The sequence below is a fragment of the Monodelphis domestica genome, chromosome 2, assembly GCF_027887165.1.
Source record: "Monodelphis domestica isolate mMonDom1 chromosome 2, mMonDom1.pri, whole genome shotgun sequence".
In the NCBI taxonomy this organism is placed as follows: Eukaryota; Metazoa; Chordata; class Mammalia; order Didelphimorphia; family Didelphidae; genus Monodelphis; species Monodelphis domestica.
Genome location: NC_077228.1, coordinates 56,127,093 through 56,141,956, shown reverse-complemented (window position 1 = coordinate 56,141,956; position 14,864 = coordinate 56,127,093). Strand labels below are relative to the sequence as shown.

At 40.4% G+C, this 14,864-nt stretch overlaps 1 protein-coding gene across 3 annotated transcripts in view; it reads right to left on the bottom strand.

Annotated features, from left to right (window-relative positions):
- The window catches only part of DDR2 (discoidin domain receptor tyrosine kinase 2), a 226,503-nt gene that overhangs the window by 38,730 nt on the left and 172,909 nt on the right, over positions 1-14,864 (bottom strand). For all 3 annotated transcript variants that reach the window (XM_056815465.1, XM_056815466.1, XM_007480672.3), the window contains 5 exons: positions 14,311-14,413; positions 12,355-12,586; positions 11,943-12,090; positions 9,041-9,146; positions 2,791-2,974 (listed from right to left, as the gene is read on the bottom strand). In XM_056815465.1, coding sequence (XP_056671443.1) covers positions 2,791-2,974; positions 9,041-9,146; positions 11,943-12,090; positions 12,355-12,586; positions 14,311-14,413 — 773 coding nt within the window. The remainder of the gene's footprint in view (positions 1-2,790; positions 2,975-9,040; positions 9,147-11,942; positions 12,091-12,354; positions 12,587-14,310; positions 14,414-14,864) is intronic.

Sequence of the window (14,864 nt, the reverse complement as noted above, 5' to 3'; positions counted from 1 at the left end):
AAAACATATTTTAAGTTTAATTGATATTAATATTTTTCCATCACTTTCTTGAGTCTAGGCAATCAACAAAATAATAAATCAAGTCCTGATTTGTCTGTTGTGTTTGCCAATTTTTAAAGTGTAAGTGCTCACACTGAAATTTTAACAGTCAAAAACTGGTACAAATTGGCTCCAGCTCACCTCTGAATGCACGAGAGAGAATAACATGGAATCAGGCCAAAAAGGTAGATTTGAGACAGATTATAGAGGATCATTAACGCTAGACTAAAGATATTTAATTTTATACTCAGGGCAATAGGGAGCACCTGAAGGTGTTTGAATTTTAAGTAATAAAATCAGACCTGCTAAAGAAGATTATTTTGGGAGCTCTGTGAAGGATGAATTGGAAAGAGTAGGGATAATTGCAAGACCTATGAGGAAGTTATTTCAAGAATCTGTGGGAGAATTGATCAAGGTTTGACAGTTGTGTACTTAACAGAAAAAGACAAGTTTGAAAGAGAGGCACCATTTAGAGAAGATGTAAGTTATGTATTAAATGTTCTGAATTTCAGACATCTAAGTAGAAATGCCTAGCAAACCTTTGAAGATGCAGGACTAGCATTCAGGATAATAATAATAACAACTAATATTATATAATTCCTACTGTGTGCCAGGTACTGTAATAAATGCTCTACAAATATCATCTTATTTGAAATTCACAACAATTCCACTAGGCACTATTATTATTCTCATTTTTAAAAAACAGATGGAGAAACTGAGACAAACAGAGGTTAAGTGACTTGCCCAGGAACACATAGGTAGCCAAGTGTCTGGGGTAAGATTTGAACTTATGAGTTCCTGACTCCAGGATCAGTGCTCCATGCACTATGGTGCCATCTAACTGCCCCCAGGTGAGTAATCAGTGCTGGATTTACAGATTTGGGAGTCATCTATGTAGAAATAATAGTTCTTTTTGATTCCTCCACAAGAATAAATGACAGTATAAGAAGAGAAGAGAAATAAGGATAGATCTTTGAGGGGCACTCAGGCTAAATAAAAAGGAAAGAGATGCTGAATTAGAATAGGTAACTAATGTAATAAAAAGATAATCTGAGGAGATATTTCTAATTGTAATAATTAAGATACTTTGGCTTAACTAGAGAGCTACTAGGGGAAACCTCAGGGTACCTAGTTATAATGGAGAGAGATATTTCTGAGAGATAGAGAGATACTACTAGAGGGGATACTCTGGGGTTGCCTATTGATCACTACTGATGGCTAATAAATCAAGATATTTCCTACCCTCCACCCTTCACCTCCCAGTTTTCCACCCATACCCTCCTTCCTCCCTTCTCCTCCCCCCCCCCCTGTTAGTCAGCCACTTTTCTATGTAACTCAAAGGTGAATTGTGAGGTTTAGAGAAGATACTCTTGTTCTCTTTCTCAGGTAAGGAGGTTTATTGGGAAATATAGGACAGGATGGAAGATGAGATAAGAGGGATAGGATTGTTCCTAGTCTATAAGGAGGGTTAGGAGGATTTTGGGAAATGTCAGTCCTGTCACAACTGTGACACAAAAGTCTGTCAGGGAGATGAAGGACAACTGTTTAATCTTCTTTCTTCTTCCTTCAAACTCAGATCTCAAATATACCATCAGTTCTTCATACTCTAAGCTACCAACAAAAGTTAATTTCTTCTCAGCCTAGTTCCAGAAGCTCCCCAAGGGTCCTTCAGCCCAGGACAGAAGCTAACAGAGGTCCAGTTCAGAGCTTCTTCCCTCTTCAGCCTGGCTCGACTCCAACTGTCTTTCCTGGGAACATTCTGTTTGGAATGTTCACCTTGGTTGGCAGATGAGGTCCCTCACTTTCTGTCTTGCATGCATGACACACTAAAAAGGAGTAATCCCACAGGTAGGAAACCCAGAGAGGGATATGTCATAGAAACTAAAGAAAAAGAAAGGATCAACAATATCAAAAGCTAAAGAAAAGTAAAGAAGGGCAGAGGGGGTGAAAGAAAAAGAGATGGACAGAGGCAGAGAGACAGACAGAAGCAAAGAGAAAATACATAAATATACTGTGTGTCTGTGAGAGAGAAACAGAAATAGAGACAGAGAAGGAGAGAGACACAGAGAGAGAGACAGAGAGATAGAGAGACAGAGAGAGACAGAGGGAGAGACAGAGACAGAGAATATTCCAGTTGGGAAAAGTTCAACATCTGGAGCAAGGAAGATGGGTGAAACATGTAGAATCTTTGAGGTATAGATTTAGAACGATGAAGGTGCTGTGAGTTTCAGTCACAGTGGATTTTAAGCCAGGAATTGAAGCATCAAACCCTGGCTGGATTTGTGACTGTGGGCAGGTCACAACCTCTGTGGGCCTCAGTTTCTTCATTTGTCAAATGAAAGACTTGGACTGAATTTTTTAAAGCCCTTTTTAGCTCCAAGTATTCGATCATGTGATCCTAAAATGCTCACAACAAAATGAGTTTTAAAGTGAGGATATAAATTTGACTTATGATTCCAAATCCAATGTATTTTTTCCTGTTTTACCTCCTATCTCTCTAAAATAAATCCCAGTTAGTCAGAGTGCCCTTTGTGTCAAGATGCCGCTCCATTTTCCACCCATCCCATGAATGGGATTAGCTCCTCTCTTTCTGCCTTCTCTTCTTCATTAGTTTAGAAAAATAGTTTATATTTACTCAAAATAATCTCAGTCAGATAGGAATCTATTCCATTTCTTCCTCATCCCTTTAGGGTCTAGGGCCATTTCTCAACCCTCTTGGAAAAGCTCCCCCAAAGTCCAATGGCCACTGACCTTCATGGTGGTGAAATTCCTAATCCGGTCAAATTCAAACATGATCTCAATGTAACCATTGATGGCACTTTCATTCCTCCAGCCCACATAATCATAACCAGGCCAAACGTGGTACTCATGGGTCTGGGTGAAGTCATCCAAGCCAGAGACCCCATCTGTCAGTTGTCCCAGACCTTCTGTCATGCTGGCCAGCCCAAGAGAGTAGGGGAAAAAGAGAGGAGAGCCTGGAGTTAATACCACATTCATTGAATCATTCCTCACACAAATATTATAACACAACAAAGTTTCTCCAATAATCTCAAGAATGGAGAGTTGAGAGTTGTAAATTTCTCAAGAACGTTTAAAAAAAGAACTTGTTTTTACAATAATGAGTCATATATTTGTTGGATATGGAGGCATTCCAGATAATTGAATTTTCCAGATAAATAAAGCTTGCCCTTTCAAGCAGAACATTTCTTTCAAAAATTTAACTCTTACGAAGTTAAGGCACTGTAAGGTCAACACACAGAGAGATGAACATAGGTATTGTTTTATGGTTTTATGGTTATGGTTATGCTCATACAAAAAAAATCCTTCCACTGCTATCTTGGGAAGTGGCAAATTCATGGTAAAAGGGGAGCTGATATGAATGCTTTGGGAGGTGCGGAAACTGGTTGTGGTTGGGAACAGTGGATACAAGTGTTCAGATATAGTCTCTGATGCTTGCTACCTGGGTGACCTTAGAGAAATCACTTTGAACACTCATCTTCTTTGCCCTCAATTTCTTCTTCTGTAAAATGGGGGTTTACCGTCTCTAGATTTGTGATCCACTACTGCTATGAATTTAGTACTTGGTACTACAAGAGACTGGAGCGAGTTGATGGAGAGTCTAAGGAAGGTGGATCAATAAGGTTTCTAGTGGCGCCTGTACCCTTGGTCTTTAATACCCTCATCATGTGCCATCATTGCAGTGGGTCAGGGAGCATTCACAGGTGTACATGTGGATTGGGTTTCAAAGTACGTGCTACTCTAATCCCCAACCCTACATGATGTCCAAATATCAGACTTGAGGGAGCAAGTGCTGAAAAAGCTGTAAGTCAGATTTGGTCCAATGGTATCTCTATGTATTGTTCTGGCTGAGCTTGCTTCCTGAAAGAGGACTCTCAGGGGACACTGGGCATAGGTGGCTTTAGGTAGAAATCGTTCTCAGCTGGTCTATATACTTCCTTGTCCTTTAAGCAGCATACAGGAAGTATTATTTGGTCTTTTTGATGATTCAGGGTCATATTCGGATGTGTAAGACCTATTACCCCATTTTCAACAGCCTCCGGCTGCTCTTGGTGATGCTGTTGCTACATTTTCCCATCAGATATAATTTCTCAGTGTGTCAATGTTGAAGCAGATGGCTTTTCCCTTTTCCCCTAGATTTCTTTCCTCTCTTCCTCCCCCTCCCACTCCCTAATGCACTCACACACCAGCTCCCTGTGCCCTTAGGTCTAATCTATAAGAACTAAAAGGGAAAAGCCTTGTGCCCTCTTCACCTAGCACAATGTTTAGTATGTGGTAGATGTTTAATAAATGCTTGTTGAATGAATGCAAAACTGCCATTATTAAATCAGAAGCCTATGCAATTCTCAGTCAATAGATTTCTGGAAGAGTGATTCTAACCCTTTATTGTGAGATGAAGTGTTTGGCTTTGTGACACCTCATATTGGCGCTGGGAAATGTCTGCTTAGTTTTGAATTTTTTTTAACAAGTCATATCTAAATTCAACCAGAGAGACAGCTAAGTAGCTAAGCAGATGACCTCTTAGAGATGGGAGCTGGTTTCAAATCTGGCCTCAGACACATCCTAGCTGTGTGATCTTGGGCAAGTCACTGAAAGTCAGCTGCCTGGCCTTACTCATCTACCTTGGAACCAATACTTAGTATCCATTCTGAGACAAAAGATAAGGGTTAAAATAAATAAATTCAACCAGAACATCAAGAAAACTCATTCCAAAAATGTATAGCCTGGATACACTGACGTATACATATTTGTTATGGATAGGGGTGTTTAGGACAGACTGGGTCACCCCTTCTTTTTTTAAAGAAGATGATATCAAAGTGGCAGAAAAAGAAGAGGAAAACTAAATTCTTATTTTCAAGTTTCTCCTTCCTCTTCGGTCTCTAAACATTGTACTCACAGAAGGAATAGCATGAACACCACAAATGAAAAGCGCTAAGAGAATAACATGTCATTCACAATGAATACATTCCAATTTCAGACCCTGCATATGGATCACCAAGGAAAATTTGTGAAAATATGATTTAAAAATCTTTTTCACTTGGGTCAGAATCAAATCAGTGCAATAATTTATAAGACCCTAAATCTGATTCTCTCTGAGCCTAGGACACTTGAATATGATTACTCTTGCATATGATTGAAGACAATGATGCCAGGGAAAAGCCCACAAATGTGGTAAAGAAAAATGACTCAGTAAATGGAAAGGAAGTGCTTTGGATGAGTTGGCTCATCAAAGCATCATACAGAGATGACAACTAAGTGGCTTCCTGCCCACCCCTATCCCGGTGGGAGCTCCTAAATATTGTTCTCTCCTCCACACTCAGATTCATCCTTCCACATCTGCCCCTCTCAATCTTTTCTGAGTTTCTGTCTTCATTTATTCTGGTCCATTCTACATTAACCTGTAATGTTCATTCATGGCTAATTTTCTTGTCTAGAATTAGCAATGCTTCTTATGAAAAAAAAAACAATAACAAAGGATTCCATTACGTATCACACCAACCATTCCATCAGAAATTACAAATAGGAGGAATTCTCAGTGACACGAGAAAACTGTACAAGCTTTCATAAGATCATAAAATTAGAACTGAAAGGGGCTTTGGAGGCCATTTGGTCAAACCCCTAAATTTTACAGGTAAGAAACCTAAATGGAGGGGAATTAAGAGCTCAGATCGCATAGGAAGTTGGGAACTAGGCAGGGATTTGAACCTTCCAGTTCCTCTGACTCCAAATTCAGCTCTTTCACTTTGCCTCACTCCTTGTGTGATACAGAGCAAAATAAGCAGAATCTGTAATATCTACAAAATTATTTAAATAATATGAAGTAGAACAACACTACAAATCACCCTAACTCAGATTAATACAATGACCAATTTTAGTTCCAGAGGATAAACAATTAAACAGATCTCTTTTCTTCCTCTTCTCAATAGTCAGGGGGCAGGAGACAAGCCATTCTTAATGCTACATCCTCTGATGGTAAAGGTCTTTTTATCTCTTAGTTTTGCTTAATTATTTTTTCTTGAACAAAAAAAAAATTCAGAAGAGGAATATAACATGAAAAAAATATCACAATATAAAAAAGCAGCAATAAAACTTAGAAATAACAAAAATAAACTGACACATGCTCAATAAATTTCCAACATAAAATTGGTAAAAGGACAGCCACCACGTTAGATGATAGTCAGGACCCAAAAAGGTCTTAATAAACTGGGGTCAGCAAATTATAGGCTGAAGGCCAAATCTAGCCTGTTTTTGAGCTTCTCATGAACTAAGAATGGTTTTTACATTTTAAGACACAGTAAAACTTTATTTAAAAAGTAAAAACAATTCTTCATTTATGAGACCATACCAAAACTAGCCAAAACAGACAGTAGTTTGCTGACCAGAAAGTAAGAGTCTTGGGCTAAATCTTCTTTTAAAAAATGAAAGACAATATAGATATATGTGAAGTCCTTCCCTTGGGTTGAAAAAAAATCAGTTCCACAAGTATAGGATGGAAAAGAGTTGGTTAACCATCAATTTGTCTGAAAAAATGAAGTGGACTACAAATGTGATATGAGTCAACATCATATTTATGTTCAAAAGGCTGATTTGCTCTTATGCATACAAGGGAAGTAATAGTTCTTTGGTACTCTTTGTGCCTGATTTTTAGAGCCACACTGATGAGCTGAAGAGTATTCATAAGAGGATAAATTGAATAATAGAGAATCATGCATACTGATTGAAGAAACTGGTGATACTTAATCAGGAAAGGGGAAGGCCTCAAGGGATCATGAAATCTGTCTTGAAATATTTTGAAAGTTAAATTTGGAATGGGGTCAGAGAGTTCTAAATGCCTTGCTCATGGTCTCAAAAGTTAATGGCTTTCAGTTAGACCAATAATTCTTAAATTATTTCTCCTTGATCTATTTTCTAGGTCAGTTGTTTTTCCTGAGATATTTTACATTTTCTTCTATTTTTTTTCAGTCTTTTGGCTTTATTTTTATTGTTTCTTGTTGTCTCATAGAGTCATTAGCTTCCACATGACCAATTCTAATTTTCAAGAAGTTATTTTCTTTTCTTTTTTTTTAAACCCTTACCTTCCGACTTGGAGTCAATACCGTGTATTGACTCCAAGGCAGAAGAGTAGTAAGGGCTGGGCAATGGGGGTCAAGTGATTTTCCCAGGGTCACACAGCTGGGAAGTGTCTGAGGCCAGATTTGAACCTAGGACCTCCCCTCTCTAGGCCTGGCTCTCAATCCACTGAACTACCCAGCTGCCCCCAAGAAGTTATTTTCTTTAGTACTTTCTTGTATCTCTTTTACCATTTGACCAATTTTTATTTTCTCTAGAATTTTTTGTACCTCTTTTATCATGTTCTTAATTCTCTTTTTATAATTTTCTTATATAACTCATTTCTTTTCCCAATTTTTTTCTCTACTGGCTTTATTTTGTTTTTAAAATAATCTTTTTGTTCTCTCTCTCTCTCTTTCTCTCTCTCTCTCTCTCTGTCTTTCTGTCTGTCTGTCTCTCTCTCTCTTTCTTTCACTCTTCTGAGAATTCTTATTCAAATTGTATCCAATCTGCATTTCTTCCCCCTTTGGGGCTTTGCTTATAGATGTTTTCGAGTCATTATCTTCTTCTTAAATTTGTGTCTTGAGATTCTCTGTTGCCATTGTAGCATTTTATGGTCAGGTTCTTTTTGTTGTTGCTGCTTGCTCATTTTTTCAGGCTGCTTCATAATTTTGGGTTTTATATTAAAGTTGAGCTCTGCTCACCTCTATGGAAGGTGAGGATAGAGAGGGAAATGACTGAACTGAGCTTATGTCTTCTGTTCTGTTGCTTCATAGCTCACTCTGGAGGCCCTTAAGTTTTTGGTGCTTCCAAAGTAAATCCAAAGATCCACAGGGAGGTCTGTTCATTACCTTCCTGATCTGAACTCTAGTCTTTGCACAGGTAGAGCTCATGATTCCTCATGACCTCAAGTATTCCTCTCTGCCCTTAAATTGTGCCCAGAACTGGGTAATGGACACACAGCTGCCAAATGGCATTCTATCCTGTACCCTATGCTAGTACAGGGGACTCCTAGGTTCTCTTTCTGCCTAGTTTTCAGTCCCCTCCCCATCATCCCTGGGGGCAGGACTGCACCCAGTGCCAATACCACCATAGCCCATTGGAGGTACCATTTCTATTGTACCACAATCAGTCCTAATCCCAATGGCTATTGACCTCTCCTTCTGAGGTTTTCCTAAGTTTCTCTGGGTTAGAAAAATAATTGCTATAACTTTTCTGCTCAGAACTCAGGGTGGCACATTTTATGTGTTTGCTGGTGAAGAGATTTTGGGAAACTCTTGGCAGTTGCAACTTTTCATTCCACCATCTTGACTCTTTCTTCAGCTTCATGTTCACCTAGGTAATCAGTGTCAAAGCCAGGAGTCAAACCCAGGGCTCCTGACTCAAAGCCTACCATTTCTTCCCTACATCAAAGCTACACATAACTTGGCACTTTGAACAGTGTTAGGTACATAATGAACATTCAATGAATATTGACTGAAAGAACTGATAGAGTCTGATTGCTGATTAAACCACACTATTTTCACTATATTTTCTTCATGGTTGTTTAAAAAATATGTGTCATCTTTCACAATATGACCAATATGGAAATGGTTTGCATAATGTCGTATGTATAATCTATAAAATTGCTTACCATCTCAGGGAGGAGAGAGGGGAAGGGGAAAAGGAGAGAATTTGGAATGCAAAATTTTAGAAAATTGATGTTAAAAATGTCTATGTATAATTGGGGAAAATTAAATATTGAAAAAAATTTAAAAAAATAAAAGGGGATAGAATTTCAAAACCAAAGTGCAAGCCCATATTTTATATATCTCAATAAAATGTAGATAAGTATAAAAATTAATACTAGTTGATCGATACATCCCCAGTTCTTGTAACTTTGCTTCTATCTGGTCATTGCCTCATTTTTTTTTCAAAGTTCCCTGGAATTTACCTGTACCCAACAGCTCCATCATAGACAGAATCATTCAGGTAAATGATGGAACCTCCAGGGAGTACAAATTGCTGTCCAGCTGGAGCATTGTAAGACACCAATCCATCTGTTGAGGGAAACAAAGTGGTATCACTACCTTGAGGAAAAAGTTCATACTAGTATCCATCTCTTAACATTTATACTAGGCTTTGTGTTTAGAAAGTGCTTTCACAAAATTCACTGTCTACTTTTATTCACTTTAGGTGGGACAGGCATTACTATTTCTCTGAACCTCAGAGAAAAGTTAGGGCTTTATTTTTTTACTGCCTTACCTTGAACACATCATTTCTTTTAAGTTAAACCTTAGTTATCTAACTTATAAAATGGAAGCATGGAGTTTCCTTATGTTTTCTACTTCGAAATCCTCTAATCCTGTAACTTGCCCACTGTCACACAGTTAATAAATGGTGAGGGTCAAGTAGTATCTGAACCTTGATTTTCTGTTTTCATCTAGTAAACTTTCTATTCTCCTGTACATTTTTGTATAATCAATCGAGGCTCAAACACGTTCTCCCAAATACTTGATCAAAGGTTCAAAGAATGCCCAATACATTTTGCCCATGGAGGAATAGTACTAATTTAGAAGGGCTCACAGGATTGGGGATGGGAGGAGTATCAAATTCTCAGGTAAAATGGTCATAGAGTTACATCTAATAAAGTCAGAGCCAGCACATTCCTCGGTGGGGACAGAGGGGTCAGTACTGAGCTCTGGAAAAAACTTCTCATGAGTCACCATTTTTAAGCTTGTGTAAGGATGCAAAAACAGTCTATTTGGGGCCATGATGTCCTTACATTCTTCCTCTGATGAATAATAAGCGACATTTCAGGCAGGAAAAAAGGCAAAATCCTGTTTGACTAATTCTTCCACAATCCAGAGTCAAGTACAAAATCAAAGTTTCTCTCCCCCTTTGCCTGTATATTCCCTCAGATGCAGGCTCCCTTCCCAGACTCTACATAGAAAGCATTTCAGGATGAGCAGCAGGATCCCGGAGCCAATTTCCTTTTCCCCCATAATCTGAGCCAGAAGTTTGCTTTAATGATTTTCCAAGATGTGTGATTCAGGGGTGAAATGTCAGCATTTTGGTCATCCCCTCAGGCTAACATACATTCAAAGTAGGTGCCAGGGAAAGTACAGTTAAAGACTCTGGTTCTTGTAAACTAAAGGAGGGGTGGGTAGCTTTGATTAAGAGGGAGAGTGCATTAGTCATCCTTTCCTATTCTCACCCTGGAGAAATCAGAATCCTTACAGTCCCTTCCTAGTTCACTCAGGTTCTTTGAATCTTCATCATTCCAGATTCCCCAGCATGTAAGGAGCAAACATCTGGAGCCCAATTATTAAATAGCGACACTCCCCCCCCCCCAATCTAATGACCTTTCATCATGCTGTATATTTAAATTCTTTCTCTGTATATCTTGTTCCTCTAATAGAACAGATGTTCCTTGAGGGCAGGGGCTGTTTTATTTTTATCTTTGTTTCCCTAGGGTCTGGAATTTAGCAGGCACATAATAAATGCTTCATGGAGACAACATACTCAAAGCTCTTTGCAAATCTTAAAGGTAGATATTGATTAATTGGAAGCTAGGTAGTATAGTGAATACAGTTCTGGACTTAGAGCCAGGAAGACCTGAGTTTAAATCTTGCCCTGAATACTTAGGGCATTAGGGTATAGGGTATTACTGAGCAAGTAGCTTAATCTCCTTTAACCTCAGTTGCATAAAGTTGGGGCAGTGGGGGAGTGTTAAGGTCAGTGGGGAGGGCAGTGGTCAGAAAGTTGGCAAGATCTGAGTTCAACCCAGCCTCAGACATTTACTAGCAGTGTGGCCCTGGGCAAGTCACTTAACTTCATTTGTTCATCTAAAAAATGGAGACAATAGCTCCTAGGAATGATGTTAGGATCAAATGAGCTAATATTTGTAAAACACTTAGCAGAGTTCCTAGCACAGGATGGATGCTGTAGAAGTGCTAGCTATCATTATCATTATTATTAGAGTGCTATATAAATGCTAAATGTTACCGAGTCCCCGGAGGATTATTGAGTGATTATACCCCTCAGCCTTGAAGGCCACCTAAAGAGCTTGGGGGCCAGGTGTGTCTCTAGACATTAGTCATCCTTTCCTATTCTCACCCTGGAGAAATCAGAATCCTTACAGTCCCTTCCTAGTTCACTCAGGTTCTTTGAATCTTCATCATTCCAGATTCCCCAGCATGTAAGGAGCAAACATCTGGAGCCCAATTATTAAATAGCGACACTCCCCCCCCCCCAATCTAATGACCTTTCATCATGCTGTATATTTAAATTCTTTCTCTGTATATCTTGTTCCTCTAATAGAACAGATGTTCCTTGAGGGCCGGGGCTGTTTTATTTTTATCTTTGTTTCCTTAGGGTCTGGAATTTAGCAGAAACATAATAAATGCTTCATGGAGACAACATACACAAAGCTCTTTGCAAATCTTAAAGGTAGATATTGATTAATTGGAAGCTAGGTAGTATAGTGAATACAGTTCTGGACTTGAAGCCAGGAAGACCTGAGTTTAAATCTTGCCCTGAATACTTAGGAACTGTATTACTGAGCAAGTAGCTTAATCTCCTTCAACCTCAGTTGCATAAAGTTGGGGCAGTGGGGGAGTGTTAAGGTCAGTGACAGCTTACTTTGGAAGCCATTTGGAATGACCTCCGATAATACTATGCTTGTGCTTTTTACCCAAATTCTAGGAGAGTAGGTGGCTAAGGGACTCCACTAAAAGGACCTCTTATCTCTTTGTAAGTTAGATGGAGGCCCCCAGAAGAAGGGATCCCAGGTGCTCCATCACCCAACTCCTTCCGCCTTTCCCATCCCAACTCCAGCCCTTCCCAATTTCTACCTAGCCAGACACAACCATAGAGCTCCACCCTCATGCAGACATTCATGGAGTGGTCAGTGACGGGAATGAAGCGGACGAATCTGGCGACAATGGGGGGTTCCAGGTCCTTGAGGACAATGTCATAGGGGTTGCTATTTCCATCCAGCACCTGAGGAAACAAAAGAAGGCTGGTAGAGAGGGAACGCACATTCAGCCAGGACCTCCCCTTTGATGGCTATGACTATCTGAGGATTCATTTGCTTTTCATTTTGTAGGCAGTAATCACGACTCATGCTTGGAAATGTTTTGCCCCAGACTCCCCAAAGACAGCCTTCCCATCACAGAAATCCTCCTGCAAATTCTATCAGAAGGTAGATACTTCCTTCCCCCAGCCGAGGCTTTCTGTCCCTTGTTGGGGCATCATTCTCTCTACCTGTTTTCCATGCCTGTTCCTCCAAGAGATCCAGCGGGTGCCATCTCTGCTATAATTAATCTTGTACATAGGAGCAAACTCATTGCCATGGCCCCCTGCATGGCGTCCCTGGGTTCCCACAAGGGTGATAAAATGCAGATTGCGTAGGTCGATCTGTAGAAACTCCTTCAGATCATCGGGTTCCACTGGGATCTCTGGGCACCAAGCTCCATCCCCTTCTTCAGAGTCCAGCCTAGGGCAATGGGAAGAAGTAGAGAATGGGAAGGGGGTGGACAACCATCAAACCACATGCTGCCTGTATCAGCCACAGTGGAAAGCTACCCAGTCCCTGGGGCAGAGCATGGTCTGGGATCCCAGCATGGAACCCACAGGAGGAGCCTGTCTGACCGCCACCACATATCCGCATATGGCTGGTTCCCTTCCCCCAGGGTCCCCCACAACCCAGACATAGTCCAAACCAGGGAGCCAGGGACACAGATCACATGGAGCTCTTGTTTCCTATTCTAATTTAAAGACCTAAAAGGAAATAAGATCTCTTCCCTTATGCCCACCCTTCTATCCCTGCCCCACTTCCTCCCCCTACTGGGCGTTTTCAGCTCTTAGCCTTCCAGCTTGAGCTTAATGAGGCTGGGCTAGTCATGCTCCAATGCCACGCTGAGTGTTCTTTACAGTGGGTGTGGTATGGTAGGCTTGGCAGACTGGCAAAGATCCATTGGCCCATATGACCTAGGAAAGTACTAAAGAATGTCGATTTCATTTTATTTTCTCTAGTCGGGGCCAGCTCTCAGCAATTGTGAATTGTGAAATAGTGTGGAAGTGAGCCTTCTGTATACAGATTTCTACCCTCAAGCTCTCCATTATGGGTCCTTCATGCCCCTAATTATTCCTTTTCTCCTTTTATGGAGGTCAGATCCCCTTCTATTCCATTCTCATTTTCTTTCATCCTTTCTCATTCATTGTAAGTGATAAGATCAATGGAGAATTTTACTTCTTAGATATGAGAAGATTGTATTTTAAGAAAGTTAAGCACCTTAAAGGGGGATTCTTAACTGTGGATCTGTGAACTTGTTTTTAAAAATATTTTGCTATTTGCTATTTTAAAAATATTCCTATATAATTGGTTTCCTTTGTGATCCTTGGGATTTAATTTCATTCCTTTGAAACCAATATTTTGAGAAGAGGTTCCTAGATGGCCAAAGAGATTTATGATAGAGAAAAGGTTAAGAATCCTTGGCTTAAACAAAAAGAGTGATCCTCTAATATGGTAGAACTCAAGACTTACTCAGTAGGTGCAAGATGATCTCATGTGATCATTTCCTAATGATCCTGAAATTTTCCCATTAAGACAGTCACTGCATAAGTTTAGGAATAAAACTGACTGCTTCCCTTGTGGGGTAAGATGATCTTGTCAGAAATCTTTGTGGTTTAGTTAATTTTTTTCTGCCTTTCATAATAAGATGGCTTTGCATATCCTCCAAAGTGAGGGTTTTATCTTTTTTAGTGAGAAGGAACTTAAAGCTAAATGTTAAGGGGGTTAGGGATAGGGTGGGGGTTGATGGGAGTGTTGTCACATAACCACTCATTGCAAGATGCCAGGAACAGGATTCAGATCTCCAGATGTCTGCCTGCCTGCCTGTCTGTATAAACAACAGCCTGCTTGCCCAGCCTGGTTGTTTCCCGTCACAGAAGCTCAGACTCCCCTCTGGGCTCCCAGAGCTTATGTGAGGATGATGGATGTAAGACAAAATAGATACCAAGGAATTCATTTGCTGTGTCAACTGGTGATGCTGAGCAGCACCCCTCCTAGGTCCAGCCCACAATGCTGAATATCCCATCTACTCCCTGAAACTAGATACCATAGAATAGGCCTATTGACTGCCCTTTTCCCATCACTGCCTCTGGGTAATGTCGGCATAGACCCCAGAGACTACCCCCTCAATGTGTTCTTGTCCTCACCTTCCATATTTGGCAGCTGTGGATTCTGACCACTGACTGGAAGCTGTAATGTCTTCATCTGGAATGTGGCCTCCTGATGTGCCCAAAGGATAGCGACATACAGCTAGACAGGGCAGAAGCAAACAGAAAAGGGGAATGAGGAAGGCTACTTCAGGTTTGTACTCCAGCCCAAGAGGAACATTACAACAACTGAGACAGAAGATAGGGTACAATGTATTCAAGTTTCTATAGGGCAATGATGGTGAACCTTTTAGAGACTGAATGCCCAAACTACAACCCTCACACAGCATGTGAACCTCTCCGGCTTTCCCCAGAAAGGTGAGGGAAGAAGCACTCCCATTGGGCTGCTGGGCAGAGGGGCTAGTGATGGGAGAAATGTCCTCAGGTGCTCGTGGAGAAGGAGAGGGGAGCAGTCCCCCTTGGGCCCCTGTGCTTTAGGTTTGCCAACACAGCTAGATGGAGTAGGTCTAACTAGTATCTTCCTTCTGACTTATTCATTCTCTTTCAACTAGCATCAAAGCTACAACTAAAACAGGATAATTGAGCTTTGCTCA